Source organism: Phasianus colchicus, chromosome 1, assembly GCF_987193195.1.
Source record: "Phasianus colchicus chromosome 1, bPhaCol1.hap1.1, whole genome shotgun sequence".
NCBI classification, from domain to species: Eukaryota; Metazoa; Chordata; class Aves; order Galliformes; family Phasianidae; genus Phasianus; species Phasianus colchicus.
The window spans coordinates 281,381-302,974 of NC_143436.1; the positions used below are offsets into that span (position 1 = coordinate 281,381).

Consider the following 21,594-nt stretch of genomic DNA (forward strand, 5'->3'; position numbering starts at 1 on the left):
CAGAAGCAAGGATAGGAAAGAACTGGCATTTCCAGCCTGCACTGCCCAAGGTAGGACAAACACCTCATCCTGTGAAAGCACTAATGGAATGCAGTGAGTTGTTTTTCTCTTAAATGACAGATTTTTTTTTGGCTGAAAAAAAATCAGCAGTGCCTCATGCTGCTCTGTAGCAGTGAAAGGACTCCATTTGCTGCATCTTCATTCTGTTTAATTCACTGCTGGTACTCATATTGCAGGAAAAAAGGGCGGTAATGGTTGATCCAGCTCTAAAATGGTTCAAAGCTGACTTAAGTGTGTTTATCTTGGGTTAAGAGCAGGCACAATGCATCAGGCCACACAAAGTGACTGTGGCCCCTCAGTGCAGGGTTTGGGATCCATGTAACACCCACACAGAACCCCAGCACCAGCCCAGGGGCAGCATTCCTTCCTGGGCAGCTTCTGCTTAGAAAGCCACAAGGGAGGGCTCTCCCACCACCACCGAGCAGCTCCTGCCCACTGATTATTATGGGACAGCTGTGGCCCAACACCACCCCCATCCCCTCAGCTCACTCCATCCTCACACTGCACAGACCCTGTGGGGTTTTGCCCAGGGCACCAAGCCCGACATAGGAGCTAATTACTGCACTTCAAATGAGATGCTTTAAATAGAAGGTTGAAATTGGAGAGAAAAGTTTTCTTGCTTCAGTTTACCCACTTGGGGCACATCCCCACTGGGCTGCCTCCACAGAGGCATTGCCACAGGGGTCGCAGTGCCAGGCAGAAAGCCCAGAGCACCCCATTTTTCTGCCCTGTGTGTCTGTGTGACACTGGTAAATGAGGCACAGAGGGAATTGTTAGAAGTTCGGTGTATCATTCAGAACGTAACTTTGAAACTGTTTACATTTGCACCAATCCATTGCATCATAACATAGAAAAAGGAAAATGGAAAGTGGAGAACATCTTCCTGTCTTCGAGGTGTCCGTACTCTGAGCCAAGAAAAGGTGCACACAAAGCATTTGAGTGTTAGAAGGGGAAAAAGCTGAAGAACTGAACAGTGCATGAACAGTCAATATGAAACGCCTGAGTGACAGCAAACTGTGCAAATCAAAATTCAACAGACATCACCAATTCCTTGACCTGCTTTGAAGAATAACAATGAAACCCCTTCTCAGTCTCACCCTATTGCTTCTTGCCCCTTCCTTAGTCCCAGTGCCCCACAGTGCAGTTGTTGCAACAGAATCTGTAACATTAGCTAAACCAGCACCTGGAAATTTTGCCTTTGTGAGGTTAAGTTACAACATCTGGAGTTCAAATAAAACAAGCAAAAATCCTGAAGGAAGGAACAGAATCTGTTCTCCGTTTGTTCTGTAAGACCAGATTAATGAGGGGCAGGGAATGAGGGAGAGAAAAGAAAGGTGAGAAATTGAACGAGAAGTTGTTTTGAATTTAAATCATTTGAAGTTACAAAACCAATGGTGACTCATCGTCAGAGGACCAAACGGCACCAGATGGTGCACAGAACAGATGCTGAATGTCACTGCAGAAGCAGCAAAAAAAGCATACTCTGCTCTCTTCCAAGCAAGGAGGAAAAAAGACTTTCAGCAGAGTACCCAAAATAGAGAACATCTGCTGTCATCCCAAATACAAGGGTTTCCTTGTGTTAAAAAACCATGTCTGACATTACCTCTTGCACCTAACACCAATTATTTCAGGATCAGATCTCCTGATGAATTTTAGAACATCTTTTGTTTTGCAAAACAAACACCTTGATTGGGGAAATGGGACTGAGCACCCCCACTCAGGTGGACCAAAGACATACAATCATAGAATCATCATAGAATGGCTTGGGTTGGAAGGGACCTCAAGGATCACAAAGCTCCTGCTCCCCCACCACAGGCTAGGCCACCAACCTCCACATTTAATGCCAGACCAGGCTGCCCAGGGCTCCATCCAACCTGGCCTTGTACACCTCCAGGGATGGACGGGGCATCCACAGCCTCTCTCAGCAGCTGTTCCAGCACCTCACCATTCTCATAGCAAACAACTTCTTCCTCCAACCTCAATCTTCCCTCCCTCAACTTCAAATCATTTCCCCTTGTCCTGCTGTTATCTCCCCTTTCCAAGAGTTGACTCCCCTCCTGTTTGTAGGCTCCCTTGAGGTCCTGAAGGCTGCAATGATTCATCCCGCAGCCTTCTCTTCTCCATGCTGAACAAGCCCAGCTCCCTCAGCCTGTCTTTGTAGGGGAGGTGCTGCAGCCCCCTGATCATCTTTGTGGCCTCCTCTGGATGCTCTCCAACAGCTCCCTGTCTTTTTTGTACTGGGGGCTCCAGACCTGGACGCAGTGCTGCAGATGGGACCTCATGAGGGCAGAGCAGAGAGGGACAACCCCCTCCCTGTCCCTGCTGATGGAGCCCAGGATACCATTTACTTTCTGAGCTACAAGAGCACACTGCTGGCTCATGCTCAGTTTTTCATCCATCAGGACCCCCAGGTCCTTCCCTGCGGAGCTGCGCTCAAGGGCCGCTCCTTCCAGTCTGTACAGATGCCTGGGATTCCTCCAGCTCAAATCCCAAACCTTGCACTTTGCTGTGTTCAACCTCATTAGATTCACCTGGGCCCACCTTTCAAGTCTGTTGAGGTCCGTCTGAATGGCATCCCCTCCGTCCACTGTGTCTGCTCAGGGTGCACTCAATTCCATCACTGATGTCACTAATAAAGATGTTAAAGAGTACTGGTCCCAAGACAGACCCCTGGGAGACAGCACTCCTTACTGGCCTCCATCTGGACAAAGAACCACTGATCACACCCTTTGTCTGCAGCCTTTCAAGCAATTCCTTATCCATGTCAGCTCTAACTTGACAGCTACCCAAGCAATGCTAACCAGGATCTGTAACCGTATGTGAAAATATGACACTGAGATGGAGGATCAGTACTTGAAATTCAAGGTTTTGTTTCAGGGATTATGAAAAACAAACATTTCAGATGAACAAAGAGCTAGGAGTTACCATGTAATGACATCCCCAATTAACATCATAAAAGCAAACGATGTAAAGAAGGAAGGCAGAGAAAATTAGTAAGGATCAGTAGTTACCAGAACAGACACACAACACAAAGCATTTGGGGAAACAATAACGAATCAACCATTAATGACAGCAAGAATTCAGGTCTGGGTAAGTTCATGTCATGAACAGATCCACCTTTGGGTACTGCGGGTGAAAATAAAAGCAGCAAGGCAGAAATGCAGACATATTCAGCAGATTATTTTGATCTGTACTTGAAACAAAATAATGGTTGTGTTTAATCCCCTATAATAGCAAGGAAAGAACAACGCAAGTATACCGAATCAAGGAAGCTGGATGGCAGCGCTTTGACAACTTACATTTTCTCAAACACAGCTGTCTTAAACTAATCAAAGAGCAACTTGTTTGTGAACCGTGACAGAACAGCGTGCTAATTAATTAGGAACTCAATCAACAGAGCTTCAGTATCACTAACATTCATGCTTAACATCAGAATGGGGAGTCAAGCAAACAAACTCATCTTAAGTGCATTCCCAGGGTCCCTTCTCTGATTCAGTGCATTGGGAATTATGTCAAAGAAAGTTCACTCAGTACCTTGATTAAAAAAAAATCATCAGTATTGGAAAAAACTATTAGGGGACAGTTCAAATGGATTCAAGACTCACACATGGACAGATCTCAAAATGCATCAGACAGGAGCACAGAACTTCCATAGTAACTCAAACCCAAGTCCTCGTGCCCCACCACACAGTAACCAACGATCTGGATGGTTGAAACACTTGGAACATAACTGTACAAAGGATGTGGAACTCTGTGCTTCAGCTCACAGCAAACCCAGAAGCAATTCAGTCTCTGAGTCACCATTGGGTATTCTGTTATGAGGCTGAATGTAAAGAGCTCCACTCAGAACTCCTGCGGTGTCTGGTGTCTGTGTACCTGCACTGAATTATATATTTTTTGCCTTTGTTAGACTCACAATATTCACAGTTCTAACAGCCACTCTCAGATTCCATCAGAGCCACCAACCCCTCGTTCCAGAAAATCTAAAAGCAAACAATGTATGATCCTTCACAGGCACTGTGCTGCTTCACATCTTTCTGCAATCACTTCTAGAAGATCAGCCATACAGTTGTCAGCCCAGACTAAAAGGAACTGCTTTCCTACTGAGAACAAGTTCCAAACGTGCCCTCCACTAGATGCTTATGATAAGAATTTTGATATGAGTTTGAAGGCCACCTTTCTTCCCAGCTTGGATCCAGGAAAGCAGTAACAGAAGAGTTACTATTGCACTGCTCACCACTGCATTTTTTTTCCATATTCATCCCATTAAATCATTCTTTCATAAGGGAAGGAGAGAACAGAGCAGATAGTAAGAATGTGGGCCTATTATCAGCAGCGCCTATTATCCCCTAGCTGACAAGTCCTTGGAGGAATTCACCTGCACTGCTCATACACAAATAAGCACACGAGGGCTGGAGAAGTGCATGGCTTTATCTCTGTGTTGACTTTCAGTACTGCTAGTGGAGAAGTTGTTTCAGGAGTGTCCCAGCACCTGTATGCTGCACAAATAACAGTCCCAAGCAGCACAGCACAATGCTCATCTGTCTTTCCTTTCCCCACAGTCCTTAAGACTCTGCGTCTTGTTATGGGACTGACCCAAACAGTGTGGCTAGCAGCTATCTCCAGCTCAGCAGACCATACCCCTGGATGACTCATGTCAACTCTGTTTCTTCACCCCTGATCACACAGTGGACACGCTTCTCTGCATTGTAATACATCTGCCCACGGCGCAGACGTGGCTCCTCCTGCTGGTACCAGAGCTGTTCGTTGAACTCTGGAAAGAAGAAGGCAATTTCTCTGCTGGCTGACGCTGGGGAATCTGTAAAGTAGAGAGGGAAGAGGTGAGATGCTAGTCTGGCACCTAAAACATGCACTGTTTTAAAGGGAAAGGCAGAAGCTGCGGATGTAAAGTACCAGGCCTGGCTGCATGTGGAGTCTGCAGAAGTGAGCAAATTGTGAACAGAAAGCAGAGGCAGACAAAAATAGTATTGTTCAGCCCTCACCGAGCTCCAGTCCCTGCCCAATGCTCAGCCAAGAAGGCCTACCTGAACCATGGGTGGTATTCCTGGTGTCAGTGAGACCATAAGCTCCTCGGATGGAGTCTGGGACACAATTTCGAGCTCGGAATACTTTGGTGGGTCCCATCAGTGATCTCCAGAGGGAGATAGCATTCTCATGGGCCAAGATATAAGCCCACATAGGGCCACTGAAAAAAGGACCAGGAAAGAAAAGGTTATAACAGGGTACAGTTTCTTCATTTTTATACTTATGACAAGCTCACAGTAGACAGCAATAGCTTGGAAACAAAGCATCTGCATGACCTCCATCTAGGTGATGGCCACAATACACTGGGATGCCATCCTACTGAGTCCTCTCTCATCACACAGGAGTTGTTCCATGATAAATGCCCGCCCTTCAGTCCAAAGCCTTCACCCTCAGCACATCACAAGCACAGGCTCCCGACAAGATGCATCCCACGCTGAGGTGGAGCCCTTCAGATATGGGTGCACTGCTCAGGATTCACCCCCATCCCCTCCTCATACCCCGCACTGCCCGCGACGTGGCACAGCAGGTACCTGGCCATGAACTCCACCAGCCGCTGGTAGAAGAATCGCCCTGTGGGAAAGAAACAACCCTGAGTCACAGCACTCACTCAGAGTGCTCCCTGCCCACTGCTGGGAGAAGCAGCCTTTGGGGAATCACAGAATGGTGTGGATTGGAAGAGACTTGCATACAGTCACAGTGTGATTTGGGTTAGAAGGGCTCTTCAAGGCCATCTGGTCCCACTCCCTGCAATAAGCAGGGACCCCCATGGTTCGCTCCATCAGTGCTCAAAGCCCCATCCCCTGAGCGTGGCTATCTGCAGGGATGGGCAGCACCACTTCTCTGGGCAACCTGTGCAGTGCCTCACTGCCCTCAGCATGAAGACCTTACTCCTTACATCCAGCCTCAGTCTCCCTCTGTCAGTTAGAAACCATCTCCCTTGTCCTGTCACACAGAACCCGCTGAGAAGTCCATTCCCTCCTTTCCCCAACCCCTTCAGATACAGAAGGCTGCTCTCAGCTCTCCCTACAGCCTTCCCTTCTCCACCTGCACAGCCCCAGCTCTCAGCCTGTCCTCGCAGGAGAGCTGTTCCATCCCTAAGACCCTTTTAGTGGCCCTCCTCTGCACACACTCCAACAGGTCGGTGTCCCTCCTGTGCTGAGCACTCCCCACAGGACGCGGTGCTCCAGGTGAGGTGTCCCAGCACGGAGCAGAGGTGCAGATCCCCTCCCTCGCCCTGCTGGCCGCGCTGCTCTGGAGCCCCCAGAGTGCAATTGGCTCCCTGTGCTTTGAGGGCACAGTGCTGCCTCGTGGTGCTGCTCCCCACCAGCACCCCCAGGGCCTTTTCCTTCCCGCCCCGCAGCCCCGCGCCGCCTACCCGCGTGCTCCCGGTAAAAGCGGCGGCTCTGCTCCCGCCCGCAGCGCAGCTCCTTGGCGCGCACGATGAGGAGGCGGTTGCTGAGGATGGTCTCATGCACGGCCTGTGGGCAGAGGCGCAGCGGCTGGGCGGGAGGCGCGCACCGCCAGGGCGTCCCGAGGGGGCCGAGCGGTGCGGGGCGGCCCTATCTGCCCTCACCTCCAGCACCAGCGGGTGGGCAACGGCGTCCGGCTTCAGCAGCGCGAGCGTCAGCTGCAGGGGCCGCTTGGAGCACGCCGCGGCCGCCATGGCGCCCTCCTCCCCGGCGGCGTCGCGCGGGTGATGACGTCAACTCAGCGCGACGGCGCGCGGCCGACTACGCCTTCAGAATGCGACGGCGCGCTGGTGGTGACGTCGTCAGAGAGCGACGGCGCCGTGCGTGTCGCGTAGCAGCGGGGACGCAGCGGCGGAGTAATGGCGGAGGCGGCGGAGCAGCCCCAGGATGAGGCCCCGGTTGAGGCCGGCGCCGAGGAGGCCGTGAAGATCATCTGCCTGGGGGACAGCGCCGTGGGCAAGTCCAAGTGCGTGGCCGCGCGGGTTCCCCGGGCGCCGGGCCGGGCCTGGTGGGGCTCCTGACGGCCGCGCTGTCTCCCCGCAGGCTGCTCGAGAGGTTCCTGCTAGACGGGTTGTATCCGCGGTTCCGGCCGCGCCCCTCAGGTGTCGGTGGGGCGGGCGGGAGGCGGGCGGCGGCGGGGACTGTTCATCCGACGGCTCCTTAACGCGGGCGCAGCCGCCCCCAGCAGCTCTCCACCTTCGCCTTGACGTTGTACCGACACCGAGCGCGGGTGGACGGGAAGGCGGTGCTCGTGGGTAAGTGCGGAGCCCTGTCGGAAGCTCTGTCGGAAGGCAGGACGGCCGCGGTGCTGCCGGGACTCAAAGCGCCGCGCGGGGCTTCCCGGCGGCGGGCAGGGGGTGCCGCCCGGCGCTGTGAGGGCAGCGAAATGGAGGAATGAAGAGCAGCATCGCAGAGCCGTTTCATAGCCGGGCTGTGCTGTGCCGCTTGTTCTCCGCCCTCAAAAGAACAGGGGGAGAAAACAAGGTGAGAAAAGGCTCATGGGTCGAGGTAAGGATGGGCAGATCGCTGCTGATTTTTGTCGTGGGCAATGCACTGATCCTGAGAGAAGAAATTAGGAAGAAATTCTTTACTGCGAGGGCAGTGAGACAAAGGAGTAGGTTGCCCAGTGAGGCTGTGGATGTCCCCTCCCTGGAAGCATTAAAGGCCAGGCTGGGTGGGGCTGTGAGCAACCTGGGCTGGTGGGAGGTGTCCCTGCCTACAGCAGGGGGTTGGAATGAGATGGTCTGAAAGGTCCCTTCAAACTCAAACCATTCTATGAAGAGAACCTGAAGAGAACAAACACCAAATCCCCATCATCTGCTTCCTCCTCCTGTCACTGACAGTGCAGGGGAATGGGGATTGTGGACATCCCACGATGATTTGTCTCTGCAGTTCCTTCAGCCTCACTCTGTTCCCTGCTGTAGCATGGGGCAGCTCCCATGGGATGCTGTTCTGCCCAACCTGGTCCTGGTTTTGTGTTAACTCTTGTCCCCAGAATGTTTCAGATCAGTGAGATGAAACCTAATCTGTGGCTCTGATTAATGAGCTGGGGTTTGCATCCTGGGTTGAAGTTGCGAGAAAAACAGAAGTTGAGATGTTGTGTCATCCTGAATTTGTTGGTTTTATTTTTGTTTGTTTGTTTGTTTTTAATTTATTTTTTTATCTTACAGATTTCTGGGACACAGCTGGACAAGAGCGGTTCCAGAGCATGCATGCCTCCTATTACCACAAAGCTCACGCTTGTATCATGGTAAGGGTGATGTCCCAGGTTGCCCAAGGAGGCTGTGGATGCCCCATCCCTGCAGGCATTCAAGGCCAGGCTGGATGTGGCTCTGGGCAGCCTGGGCTGCTGGTTGGTGACCTGCACACAGCAGAGGGTTGGAACTGGATGAGCACTGTGGGCCTTTTCAACCCAGGCTATTCTATGATTCTGTGATCTGGTGGGATTTTGGCTGATAACTCCCAGCTGATGTTTGGCCTGGATGTTACTTTTTACAGTTACACTGCACTATTTTTTTTTTCTCTTCCAGTTCTTTTACAAATTTTCCCACATTGTTCCTTCTTTTCTTACCTGACAAAGCCATTGTGCTTGGTATGTTCTGCATCCTTCCTGCAGTGCTCTGACTGCATTCCCTGAGTTTGCTTCCTTCTCAATTTCCTTTCTTTTATCACTGCACTTCCAGTGATGTGGTGTGTACAACCAAATGCACCTCCTTGGGAGCGGCCCTGTCAGAGGGGTTGTGGGGGAGAGGGCACTGTTTTCTTCTTCTGTGATGTGTCTGTTGAATTGTAGAGAACAAAACTGTCTTAACATGTTCTGCAGAGTACTGCATTCACAGAATGACAGAATGGTTTGGGTTGGAAGGGACCTCAAGGATCACGAAGCTCCAACCCCCCACCACAGGCAAGGCCACCAGCCCATTTCACAGCAGCCCAGGCTGCCCAGGGCTCCATCCAACCTGGCCTTGAACACCTCCAGGGATAGATGGGGCATCCACAGCCTCTCTGGGCAGCTGTTCCAGCACCTCACCGCTCTCTCTGTAAAGAACTTCCCCCCGACATCCAACCTCAATCTTTCCTCCCTATTTCCATGTGCTTTGAGCTTCCCATTTTTATAGCTCAAATTAGTGTTGTTTCCTGACTCCTAATCTACTTAGTCTCTTGGTCTGTGTTGTTACTCTGACTTTTCACTGTATCTTTATTGCTTGTATCTTTATCAGCGAACTCCACTGATGATTTAATATAATTGTTATAATGGAGAATCCTCACATCTGACCCTACTGACAGCAGAACAGATCTGTCCCAGTGCTTTCACTGTCGTGGGTGCTAGGAATGTAAAGGCAAACGAGGGATTGTTGCCTGCATCATGCAAAGAGAAAGCCTGGCTGCATTTTTCAGGGCTTGCTGGATATTCTCCCTTTTCTCTATCATGCTTTCTAACAACAAGCAGTTTCCCATGATATCCTTCTTTGGAGAATTCTGGATTCTGTACATTTGTTTGGTGCGGTGGGTTATCAGGAGCTGTCGTGTTATACCTGTGATAGCTGGTTCTTTTTTGGAAGGTGTTTGATGTGCAGCGCAAAGTCACCTACAAGAACCTGAACAACTGGTACAAGGAGCTGAGAGAATTTCGCCCGGAGATCCCTTGCATTGTGGTGGCCAATAAAATTGATGGTGAGTGTGTTGTCTTCTTGTAGCTCCTCAGGATTGTGAAGGTATTGTCTTCTTATCTGGTTGGGAAGGAATGTCACGCTTCTGTTGGGCCAGATACATCCTTGAGTATTAGTCCCTCAGGGCTGTATGTTACCAAATAAATAGCCAGGTTTATGGAGGTTCATTTGGTTCAGTGGTAGAGCTTAGGGTATGATTCATCTCACTAATGAAAGCCTTTCCTCCAGGCTGCATCAAGCACCACGAATAAAGCAACAGGAGCTCGTTCTTTTATTGGTCTTCTTGTCAGCTGCCTGGTGATGCTGTAGCTTTTAAAACCCTCTAGCTTTTGTGGAGGGCCCACGTGGCTTTGTACTGCAAAGGGGATGCCTTGATAGCTGCTTTAGGTTCTGGTCTGCATCTGTTCCACCATCCCTGCATTTGTTGGCACTCTTTCACAGAAAGAATCACAGAATGGCCCAGGTTGGAAGGGACTTCAAGGATCATGAAGTCCAACCCCCCTGCCACATGCGGGGCCACCAACCTCCACATTTAGTACTAGACCAGGTTGCTCAGGGCCCCATCCAACCTGGTCTTGAACACCTCCAGGGATGGACGGGGCATCCACAGCCTCTCTGGGCAGCTGTTCCAGCACCTCACCACTCATAGGAAAGAACTTCCCCCTGATATCCAACCTCAATCTTCCCTCCCTCAACTTAAAACCATTTCCCATTCTTTCTATACCAGTGCTTTACTATTTCTCCATTTCTTTTTTCCCCTCAGCGGATATGAAGATGACCCAGAAAAGCTTTAATTTCGCCCGGAAGTTCAGTTTGCCCTTTTACTTTGTGTCTGCTGCAGATGGCACCAATGTAGTGAAGGTAAAACACAGCTGTTTGTCTCAGCCCTGTACATGGAGACTGCTATGAGCATGGAGTAGGAAATGGGGCAGTCCCACTGACTAAAAGTAGTTGCAGAGTTGGTTTTTTTTCCCCATGGGGTGCGGGAACAGTTTTCATACACTAAAGAATGCCATCAGTCTTTGCTTTGAGTGACAAATTATTCTCCTTCTCATCAGCTCTTCAATGATGCTATCAAGCTGGCAGTTACTTACAAACAGAATTCAGGAGATTTCATGGATGAGGTCATGCAAGAACTGGAGGTAAGAAATAAGGGGAAGGAGTGCAGGGAGTAGAACCTGAGGTGGTTAGCAGCTCTTCCCCCTGGGGAAAGCAGAGCCTGTAACAAAGGGTGAAAATTTCACAGGAACTGAAAGATTTCCCTTATGCTGACAGTGCTGGGTTTGGGTGCTGCTCATATTTAGGTGGGAAGGTGGTGACCCTCTGAAGAACTTCTGCTGCTTTAGCCTGATTGTGAAAGAGCCATAGTGGAGTGTAGATGTCGTGCTCTTCAGCATTTTCTTGTCCTACTTTTTGCAGAGCTTTGACCTGGAGAAGAAGAGTGAGAATTTGTCAGATCAAGAGGAGAGCTTCCCTGAAGAAAAGCCCCCATCCTCCTAAGGACCGCACTTGGAGTCCATCTTTTCTCTCTGCTCCAGTTGTCAGGGGCTATTCAGAGTTCACCTCCACAGAGGAAAGCGATTTTTCTTGTGCCCTGAGATCTCTGGTGATGGGGAGACTGGGCACGATCTCCCTTGGCTGGGCCCTGACTCCCTGTGCATCACAGTTGAGGCAGCAGTGGGAGTATCCGTGTGTTTCTTCAAGACAGAGCTTGCTGGGAGAGCTGAGGCATTCCTGTACCTGCAGGGAAGGGTCCTGCCCAGAGACTTTAGTGGTACCTACTGCAGAAAATAGTTACTAAAGACTTCTTTTTAAAAAAAAAAAAAAAAAAAAAGTTTGAGTTTGGGTTCTTTTTGCAGTTTTGTTATGAGGCCGTTCAGTTGCTGCACAATGCAAGTCCACCCACCACCCCTTCCCTTCCTTTCACAGCCCAGCCAGTGCTGCCTCTATGCACCCCTGTGAGTTCCTTTGCACCCCCTTGTAGAGTTCCTTTGAGTTTCCCTTTTCCATTCTGCCGTGGGCCAGACAGATCCAGTAGACTTCTAGACATACAGAATTTGTCCTTGTAGGTCCACTGGAGCTTAATGATGTGGTCTCATATCCAAAAGGCATCTCCCAACCCATGCTGATGGATGTGGCTGCTGCTGCTCCCACGTGGTGATGTGCTGTGTGTTCCAGGTGCAGACAGAGACACACACCAGGACACTGACACCAGGCAAAACACATTAACACGGATAGAGTGGTGCCCTTGCATAAATATGTGACCATGAATGCCTCTCCAGTTACTGGGACTGGTGGTCAGCAGTGACAAATAGATGCAGCTTTACTCTCTAGATTTGCAGAGCAAGTCTACAGATCCTTCAAGTAACAGCATAGAAATTGCATCCATGTAACGTCTGGTGGCTGGGTGTCATAAGGTTCCTTGCACGCTCAGTGGGACAGCCATTAGCTCTTTCTAGATTTGGTCCCCTGCCATTTGAGCTGGCCTAGCATTAACTTGCCTGGTGCATTACACACCCCACACACTCAATATCACCAGTATCTGGCACTTGAGAGATACTTGATGTTGCCAGTTGCTGTCCCTGAGACCTTTGCTCACCTACAGCCTGTCCCATTGTGTCCTTTTCCCTGAGCAGGCATCATTTCAGCCCTCATGGGCCACTCTCTCCTTTTCCTGGCCTGCAGTCTGCACACAGCCTTGCTTTGCAGTGCTGGGTATGGAAGCCTTTGCCTGGCACAGGAGATTGAACTGAGCAGAGACACGGGGAACTGTGAAAATAAGCTTTATTTATCCAACTGAGTAAACTTCAGTGTTTGTGTGCAGTCAGAGGAAGATGGATGGGACAGAGCAGAGCTTTGGCACTGGGGCTGCCATTGGGCATTATCCCAAAGAAAAGGGTCGTGGTGCATTGCAGCCTGCTCTGGGTCATGCAGCTAATTAAGCTTTCTTTCCTCTTAAACCCTGCAGGAGCTCCTGGAGCAGATTAAAGAAATCCAGGAGTTTCTGGCGTGGAAATGGGCATGGTCTAAATGGGCTTGAGTATGTTGGTTTGGGCCTCTCGTAGGAGGTTGAGATATAGACTGGGTATGGTGTAGTAGGTGCTTCTGCTGGAAGCAATCCCATCTGTACCAGGATCCAGTTGCGAAAGTACTGAGTGGAGGCATAGACTCCAGGCTGCTGTATTCTCCCACAGCCTTTCCCCCAGCTGGTCACACCGATGAGCCAGAAGTAGTCAGCAGTTTTATCTTTGCACATGAGAGGACCACCGCTGTCGCCCTGTGGTGGAGAAGAGAAGCACAAAGTGTTACTGGGTGGCCACATCAGCAGCAGAGCTGGCTCCCCTCTCACAGCACTCCCTAGAGCTACATTCCCCACGCAGAAAAGCTTTGCTTGGGTTCCAGAGCCTAAAAAGGCTTCTGGAAGGGGGCTGTGGGTCTGGAAGGTAGCTTTCCCTCCCTCATCTCGGTGCAGTGATCCAGGCTGTGGGGGAGAAGGGTTTTCCAGGACTGGGTCCAGACCTACAGGGCACCAGGGGGGCTCTCTGGGAAGAGTCCCAGGTATGTGGGGTAAGGGAGCCTGGGTGAGGAGCTGCAGATGGGAAGGGGAGGTGAGCTCTGCTGGGCACCCAGCGCTGGGAGGGTGGCTTGCAAGGAGAGGAGAGCTGTGTGTTGGTGTGCAGCTCCTACCTGACAGGTGTCGATGCCGCCCTGCGGGTAACCAGCACACACATTATGGCTATGGACGGCCCCAGCATACCAGTGGCTGCTGTTGCAGAGGTTGAGGTCAATGAGCTGCACCTTGGCCTCCTGCAGGACACGGTATGGTTCAACGTATTCCTGTAGAGCTGTGAGCACAGAGCAGAATTGGCACCATCAGCTCCTTGCCGATATCCTGCTTGTGGGTGAAGCCCTTCCCTACATCATGACTTTGTGTCTCGAGATGCACCAACATTTCCCTGCTTTGGGAAATGGGTCAGACCCACCCCTCTCTCTGGATACATCCCTATGGTGTCACTGGGTTTCTACTTGCCATCAAAGATGCTGTTTCAACAGCATGCCACACTTTCACTTGGGACACCCATGCATTTCGTGTACTCACATCTCAGCCCCATGTGTCCCCAGCCACTGATGTAGCAGTCTGTGAGCTCTGAGACTTGCAGCGAGGCGTCGGGCACGCAGGCCAGCTGGATGTAGTAGCTGCAGTGGACGGGTTGGTCCAATTCAAGCAGTGCAATGTCGTTAGCGAAGTTGTTTTTGTCATAGTATTCATGTGGGATTATCCGCACCACGTTGCGCACAACAGCTTCGGGGCCCAGGCGTTTCAGATCGTGGCCCCCGATCACCACGTGCCACGGTGTGTCAGGGCTGGAAGAAGGGCAGAGAAGGGGTCAGAAGAAAGGTGGCAACATCACAATCACGGAATGGCCCAGGTTGGAAGGGGCCTCAAGGATCACAAAGCTCCAAATCTCCGTCACATGCAGGGCCACCAACCTCCACATTTCATAGCAGCCCAGGCTGCCCAGGGTCCCATCCAACCTGACCTTGAACACCTCCAGGGATGGACGGGGCATCCACAGCCTCTCTGGGCAGCTGTTCCAGCACCTCACCGCTCTCACAGCAAAGAACTTCCCCCTGACATCCAACCTCAATCTTCCCTCCCTCAACTTAAAACTATTTCCCCAGTTCCCTGCTACCCCTACTATGCAGGAGGGAGGAAAGCTGTCCTACAAGGGCTGTGACATCCCCGGTGTGCCTTTGGCACGAGGATTACTGAGCTAAGGGCTGCTGGAAGCTGTGGCATACACCACCAGGAAGGCACCCAGGAGCACCCACACTGTCCGTACTGCAGGGAAGAGGACAGCCCTTACGTTGCATGGTCGAAGCAGTGCGCTGCCGTGAGGACCCACTGCGGGGTGATGAGAGATCCTCCACAGATGTGTCCAGTGCCCACATACCACGTACTCTGAAGGCTCACAATCCACGGCCAGGCCCCCTGTGGGGCATCCTTGCCGCCCACGACGCGCGTTCCCCCATAGTGATAAGCCATGGGCCGGAACCCGCAGGTGCTGCAAGCAGAAACGCGTCAGTTTTTTGCATCTGAACCGCCGTCCCTCCCCACGGGGCACCGCACCGCCGGGCCACTCACTCGCAGCTGCCGGAGAAGCCGTGCCCGGGCCGGCAGGCGGCCAGCAGCACCACGAGGGGCAGCAGCAGCAGCATCGCTCCCGGAGGCGCACGGCAGCCCATCGCGCCCGGCTTCGTTGCCACCGACGCGGTGTGTGTCCGTTGCCCAACGGCGCTGATGTCACAGAACCGTCGGTTCCGAGGGCTGTGCCACCGTGCGGGGCTGCGGGGGGGAGTCCGGGCAGGAGCTGGATGGGACCCCCAGCTGCTCTCCGCTTTAGCATCGCCCTACGGCTTGTACGGATGGATGCGGAGCCGCACAGCTGAGTGTGAAAACCGGTTTTGTGAATGACAGCAGCACAAATTTCAGCCTCTGTCCCAAAGAGAAACAGCTGCTCTTAAGGCCCTCGAGGCACCACACGCCGCAGAAGCGGCTCTCAAACAAACCTCGCTGTGGTTTTGCACGCTGTCCTGAAGGCGGTGCCCCAAACCTGCTTAGGATGCACAGAATGCCTCAGGGGGCAGTTTGTCTTCTGTGGGTACTCAGCTGTCCCATTAGCGGTGTTCTCCGGGAGGTAAAGGGGAGTGGTGCGACTGATGAATGGCTCCACGTGTGTCTGATGGAAGGATAAGTGTCTTTATGGAGACAGGATTGCAGCAGGGCCAGCAGCACTGAGGAAACTCAGTCATGGCCCTGAAGCACATGATGCCCTCAGCTCACAGCACCTGAAACACCAAATCTGTGCTCCAGTGCAGCAAAATCCGGGAGCAATGGGGAAAAATTAATTGGGGAGGGAAATTGCTTATTTGGGAGGAGCCAAGGAAGATGAATAAGTATTGAAAACAAAGAAAGGGGGCAACATGGAGGCTAATACAGAAATCACGTATGATGCAAACTGCACGTTGGTTTGGTTGTTTTATTGAGCTCTGCATCCAATCACTGTAATCCACCTTAATATTTTTATTAAGAATTATTCTAAACAGAACTCCAGAGCTGTGGGGCTGGAAGGGACCTCTGGAGTCCTCCAGTCCAACCTCAGGCATGACTGACCATCCCCAGCCCCTGCCCATAGATATCCAGCAGCACTGCTCAGATCCCCCCTCAGTGTTCCCTTTCCCAGGTGCACAGCCCCAGTATTCCCAGTCTGTCCCCATCAGGAGGAGCTCCAGGCCCAACCCACCAGTTGGAAACCCCAAATGCCAAGGATCACCTACTGGTGGGATTGCTGTGCACATGATTGCTAATGAATGCCAATTAGCTCATGAGCAAGAGACCATTTTTGTCTCGTGGATGTAAAGTGAGCACAGCCCACCCAACCACAGGCAGTTCCAGCATCCACAGACATTACAGAAGGATCAGGCCAGCCACATCTCCACCCTATTTAGAAGGATAGGGAACTTGTGACAAGGGGGACAAGGGGAAATGGCCTCAAATTGTGCCAGGAGAGGTTGAGGTTGGATCTCAGGAAAAACTTCTTTACAGAAAGGGTTGTTAAGCACTGGAATGGGCTGCCCAGGGAGGTGGTTGAGTCACCAGCCCTGGATGTGTTTAAAAACCCTTTGAATGTGGTGCTCAGGGTCATGATTTAGCAGAGGGCTGTTAGAGTTGGGGTAGGATGGTTGGGTTGTGGTTAGACTTGATGATCTTTAAGGTCTTTTCCAACATGAGCAGTTCTGTGATTGATTGGCACGTCCTCTCTGCACTAGCTGTATAAAGCTTCATCCCTGAAGCTGTCAGGACCATCCAGCCCATCCTGCTCTTCGCTGTGTTCTTATCCCCTAGACAGTGATGCTGCAGCTCACAACTGTTCCCACAAGGATTGCACAGCACACCGCTGAGTTGGGATCCCTATACACCAGGGCACCCCCTGTGCTTCATCTTAACTGTAGTTTGAACGGAGCTGTGCTGGCTCAGCTGATGATTTTGTGCCCTGGTCCCTCAGAGTTTCTGTTAACAGATAACAGCTTGGAGGTCCAACAATGACCTGCACATCCAGCAGGGCTGGTGGCCTCCTCAGCCCTCAGCTCACTGGCCCAGCACTCCCTTGGTCAGTAGCTTCACTGAGCTGAAGCTCTGGGGTAGCTCTGAGGCTACATTGGTTAGTCGGGGGGGGGGTCTGGTGGGTTTAGGATCAGCAGAGGGGGGTGGAGCAGCAAAAGGCTATGAGCAACAGCAGCAGGAGGGCTTGGGAGTGCAGTCTGGCTTGCAGCAGGGTTCCAGGGCAGGATCCCCGCCCTTCCTCATCTGGCTTTCCCCAAACTCCATGCGTTGCTCAAAAAGTGTCTTCTGCAATTTGATGTCCTTCAGGATTTGCCAAACTTCTGGCCCTGCAGTGCTCTGCACCAAATTGTAGTTCTCAGCAGGGTCTGACTCCAGGTCAAAGAGCAGTGGGGGCTCATGATGGGTCAGCGGGGTCAGCCCATGGCAGGCCTGGTCTGGGGTTGTATCACTGTGAAAGGAACCTGCAAAAGAAATGTCCAAGAGCAGTTCAGCTGCTACTCTGAGCTTGGGACAGCAGAACCAGGCAGGACTTCACAAAGCTGCCTGAGCAGAGAGGAGGTGTCACCAACCTTGTGTAAAGTAGTGGGCCTTGTACTTCCCAAGCCGGACAGCAAAGGGGCCAAGCAGTGGATCAGGGGATGGTGGGTAGAAGAACATGGTCTGACGGGGACTCTGTGGAGAGCAGCAGAGCTGAGCTCATTTGTGTGGCCATAAGGCTGGAAAAGAGCCTGGGACAGGACCAGGCAGAGTCTCCAGGGACTCAGAAAAGAGCCCTGATACTATAGCCAGGATATGGCTAGAAAAGGGGGAAGCTAATGAGCAGGAGCATCGTGCTTGTTCCCCACTCAAAGCTCCTGGGCCCCAGAGCACACAGGGAAAGGCCAGTATGCCCATTGCATGGCCCAGACCCCACAGAAGATCCCAGGTCATGGGTCTGCCCTGATCTCTAGCTGGGGCTAATGAGTAGGCCCCACACCCAGCCTCCATGTACCACACCAGATTTGACCTGCAGGACTCACCTTCCCTGACTCAAACAGCAGCGGACTCAGGTCATAACCATCCAGGGAAACATTGGGAAGAGCTGCTCCAGCCAGGGCAGTCAGTGTTGGCAGGATGTCCAAGGTGCTTGCCAGCTCATGAGTCACTCCTGCCACCCAACACAGCAAGACACAAAGAAAGGTTCAAGTGTCCAACCCCACTTCCATACCTGCCATCCTCACCACTTCCCTTTCTCTGATCATCTCAGGGCAGCTGAGTCACCATCACCCCCCTGCCTTGCCTTGTGCCAGCATACAGAAGGCATAAGAAGTGCTGAGTCTCACCTGGAGTGATACGGCCTGGCCAATAGGCCACTGCTGGTTCCCGCATGCCACCTTCATACGTTGTGCCCTTCCCACATTTCAGAAGGCCAGAGCTGCCTCCGCGTGCCATGCGCATGGTAGAAGGGCTGTGAGAGAGAAGAGCCACCTACCATCAGCTTCACAAGTCTCCATAACCCCTTCCCTGACTCCCACAGGGGCTGTGGAAAGAGACAGTGAATAGCACCAGTGACCCAAAGCACCCATACACAAAGGGAACTCGCAGATCTTTAGGATGCACAGTCCTACCCCCGAGCCAGTGGACACTCTGCCCAGGAGGGGAACAGCCGATTCACTGGAGCAAGGAGGAGATCATGCAATAAATGCTCTCCTTAACAGTGCCCACCTTCTGCCTTACTTCAGGTCACTACAATCTCACCTGGCACTGCTGCACCACATCTCTTATGCCCCAGCCAACTAAAACCTTGCTCCAGTTCCCCCACACCACAGCAGTACAACCTTATCAGTGGGAGAAGCCCACCCAGCTGAGCCCACTCACCCGTTGTCAGAGGTGAAAAAGACAAAGGTTGTGTTCTCCAGACCATTCTCCTGCAGTGCCTGCAGCAGCTGTCCCACTGAGCCATCAAACTCCGAAAGTGCATCACCAAAGGGCCCACGCTCTGACCGTCCTGCATAGTCCTGGCTTGCAAACTGGGGATGGTGGGTATGCTGGAAAAAAGGCAGAGAGAGAGAGAGGCTTTGTGAACTCCTAGAGTTGCATTTGGTTCTCAGCTCACCTAGAGAGAGTGAGAACCCCAGCGAGGGCATGGAGATATGTGACAATGCCCACAACAGGGGGGAACTGCTCCCAGAAACACCTCCCGAAACAACACAAAAAGGCTGGGCTTCATGCAGAACATGCAGACTCGATGGGTGGTAGAGCCCCAGATGGGTTGCAGGCCCACGGAAATAGCCAGAAAGAAGCCACTCAAGATTAACAATTCTAATAGTGAGGTCACAAACCCTAGGCATGGGAACATCAACCTGATCATGTTGGGGCAGGGAGTTCTTCCATCCTTCATCCAAGTATTGACTGCTCAGCACACTCCAATGGCTGCAGGAACTGAGGTGCTTTCTGGAATCTCCAGTAAGCACAAAGGCTTCCCCCCACCCTCAGACCTGGAGAAGTCTTCTCTCTCTTACATGGGAGGCATAGTAGAGCAGGAAGGGCACACCTCGCCGGGCGCAGTCGGCAATGAAGTCCCGTGCAAATTTGTTGTAGAGAGGCACCAGATCAGGGAATGAGACCGGCTGCTGCACGATGCTTTGGTTCCAGAACAGTGGGACGGGCACGAGGCCCTGGTCACAGGTCCCAAAACACTTGATGTCGGGTGGGAAGCAGGTGAGATTCTGACAGGGGCCCTGGAGAGAGCACACAACACGGTCTTCCAGCTGTGTTGCCGGACAGTAAGTTGAGGGGGGGTAGAAGACTTACAGCAGCCCACCCTCACGTCCTACAGGAGTCCCTCATAGAAAACCAGGGGGGTTTATGCCCACCCCAGAACCATGCTATGTTTTTTCCTAACAGCAGTTCAGATGTTTCTTTGCAACCCAGAAGCTGACTTTCCCTCCTGCCCACCCACTGAGGGGTGCAGGTCCCCACAAACAACTGCTGCCCACATTCTGCAAAACACTTTTCCCACCAGCACCCATTTTCTCCTCTGGCCTGCAGCCACCCACACCTGCACAGCCCCCCACCTCTGGGGCACTCCCCCACCTTCCCTCCTTCTCACCTGGTCGTGGGAGTACGGCACCCCCAGGAAGTGGTCAAAGCCCTGGTGGATGGGCAGGAAGGAGCCACAAGCGCCCAGGCCGAGGTGCCATTTGCCAATTATGGCTGTGGCATAACCTTTGGTCTTCAGCACCTCTGCAATGGTGACCTCAGACAGCGGAAGGCCTCCCCGGGAGCCAGGGTAAAACACACCAGGGTAAATCCCGGAGCGCATCTGGAAGCGGCCGGTCAGCAGGGCGGCCCTACAGGGGGGAAGGACAGCATTCACACGGTGCTGCATCAGCCAGGCTTTACCAGTGCAGCTGGGGAGGAATAACTGCAAGTAGTAACAGAGGTTAGGGGCTGAGCTATGGGAAAGAAGCTCGGTGGACAAGGACCTAAGGGTCCTGGTGGCCAACAGCTAATCAGTGCTAGACCATAAGGTGACCATAAGACAGCAGCATGCCCTGGGGGTGGCCCAGAAGGCCAATGGGAGCCTGGAGTGCACTGTACAGAGTGCTGCCAGCAGGGCAGGGACGTGCTCCTCCCCTCCTTTGTGCCCTGAGGGGGCACAGCTGGAGCACTGCAATCAGTGTGGGGCTCTCCAGTTCCAGGCAGAATGGGAACTGCTGGAGAGAGCCCCGGGGAGGATGCAGAGATGAGGGGAGGGCCTGGAGCACTTCCTGATGGGGACAGGCTGAGAGCCCCTGGGTTGCACACCTGGGGAATGGAACACCGAGGGAGGATCTGAGCAGTGCTGATGGATATCTGACGGGCAGTGATCAGGGAGATGGGGCTGGGCTCTGTTCAGTGGTGCCTAGTGACAGGACGAGGGGCAGCGGGCACAGAATGGAGCCCGGGGAGTTCCGTATGACCATGAGGGGAGAACTCTGTGCTGTGGGGGTGGCAGAGCCCTGGCACCGCTGCCCACAGAGGTGGGGGATCCCCTCTGCAGGGATCCAAACCCAGCTGGACGCTCTGTGTGCAGCTGCTGGGAGGCTGGGGGGGGGGGACTCCAGCGGTCCCTTCCAGCCCTACAGCTCCGGGGTTCTGCACCCGGCAGCCCACACCGCGGCTCCCTCACTCCCTGTTCCCGCTGCCACCCCCCTACCGCTGTCCCCAGGGCCGCGCTCGGAGCGCAGCCGAACCGCAGCTCTCCCCCACCGCGGGCCGCACCGGGAAGGGCTGCACACCGCAGAGCTGCTGTAGAAATCGGTGAAGCGAAGCCCTCGGGCCGCCATCCGGTCCAGATGGGGAGTGGCGGAGGAGGGGTGGCCGTAACTCCCCAGGTCTCCGAAGCCCAAATCATCCGCCAGCAGCAGCACGAAGTTGGGCAGGCCGCCGGCCGCACCCCGCAGCGCCCACAGCAGCAACACCGCCCGCAGCGGAACACCGCACCCCTCCGCCATGATACCGCGGCGGTCACCTGACCGAGTCATGTGACACTGGGAGTCACGTGACACGGCCCCGCCGCAGGGCTCGCCGCGAGGCGTAGTCCGCCGAGGAATAGCGCCACCCTGCGGTGGCCTCCTGCACCTTCAGCCCCGGCCCTGCGGGGAGCGAAGCGCATCCTGGAGGTCGGGGTGCTGCGGTCAGGATGAAGAAGAACCAATGCAAACAGCAGCACTTCTGTGGTGGGAGTTCCCCACCTGGG

The 21,594-nt window shown here is 53.0% G+C and overlaps 4 protein-coding genes across 5 annotated transcripts; 1 reads left to right on the plus strand and 3 right to left on the minus strand.

Moving 5' to 3' along the window:
* Positions 1–811: 811 nt before the first annotated feature.
* On the minus strand, positions 812–6,827 carry NME6 (NME/NM23 nucleoside diphosphate kinase 6). The gene is made up of 5 exons (XM_031608458.2): positions 6,680–6,827; positions 6,482–6,584; positions 5,637–5,676; positions 5,106–5,266; positions 812–4,879 (listed from the first exon to the last, which is right to left on the minus strand). Exons 1-5 carry the CDS (start codon positions 6,767–6,769, stop codon positions 4,713–4,715), a joined length of 561 nt encoding a protein of 186 aa, XP_031464318.1. The 5' UTR covers positions 6,770–6,827; the 3' UTR covers positions 812–4,712.
* A 41-nt stretch (positions 6,828–6,868) lies between these two features.
* Positions 6,869–11,573, plus strand: RABL2B (RAB, member of RAS oncogene family like 2B). 2 transcript variants are annotated; one of them, XM_031608457.2, is made up of 8 exons: positions 6,869–7,041; positions 7,119–7,148; positions 7,251–7,330; positions 8,246–8,325; positions 9,638–9,749; positions 10,509–10,606; positions 10,804–10,887; positions 11,165–11,573. In XM_031608457.2, the coding sequence occupies exons 1-8, from the start codon at positions 6,935–6,937 to the stop codon at positions 11,243–11,245; spliced, it is 672 nt and encodes a 223-aa protein (XP_031464317.1). In that variant the 5' UTR covers positions 6,869–6,934; the 3' UTR covers positions 11,246–11,573. The 2 variants fall into 2 exon arrangements, with proteins under 2 accessions (XP_031464317.1, XP_089980432.1); XM_090124306.1 differs by lacking the exons at positions 7,119–7,148; positions 7,251–7,330 and having other exon boundaries at positions 6,953–7,041; positions 11,165–11,572.
* Positions 11,574–12,512: 939 nt separating this feature from the next.
* On the minus strand, positions 12,513–15,037 carry LOC116238651 (acrosin-like). Its single transcript, XM_031608456.2, has 5 exons — positions 14,892–15,037; positions 14,614–14,811; positions 13,845–14,110; positions 13,433–13,590; positions 12,513–13,022 (listed from the first exon to the last, which is right to left on the minus strand). The coding sequence occupies exons 1-5, from the start codon at positions 14,990–14,992 to the stop codon at positions 12,684–12,686; spliced, it is 1,062 nt and encodes a 353-aa protein (XP_031464316.1). The 5' UTR covers positions 14,993–15,037; the 3' UTR covers positions 12,513–12,683.
* A 716-nt stretch (positions 15,038–15,753) lies between these two features.
* ARSA (arylsulfatase A) lies at positions 15,754–21,369 on the minus strand. The gene is made up of 8 exons (XM_031608462.2): positions 21,117–21,369; positions 19,963–20,203; positions 19,373–19,591; positions 18,729–18,898; positions 18,194–18,318; positions 17,891–18,018; positions 17,441–17,543; positions 15,754–17,332 (listed from the first exon to the last, which is right to left on the minus strand). The coding sequence occupies exons 1-8, from the start codon at positions 21,347–21,349 to the stop codon at positions 17,031–17,033; spliced, it is 1,521 nt and encodes a 506-aa protein (XP_031464322.2). The 5' UTR covers positions 21,350–21,369; the 3' UTR covers positions 15,754–17,030.
* Positions 21,370–21,594: the final 225 nt, after the last annotated feature.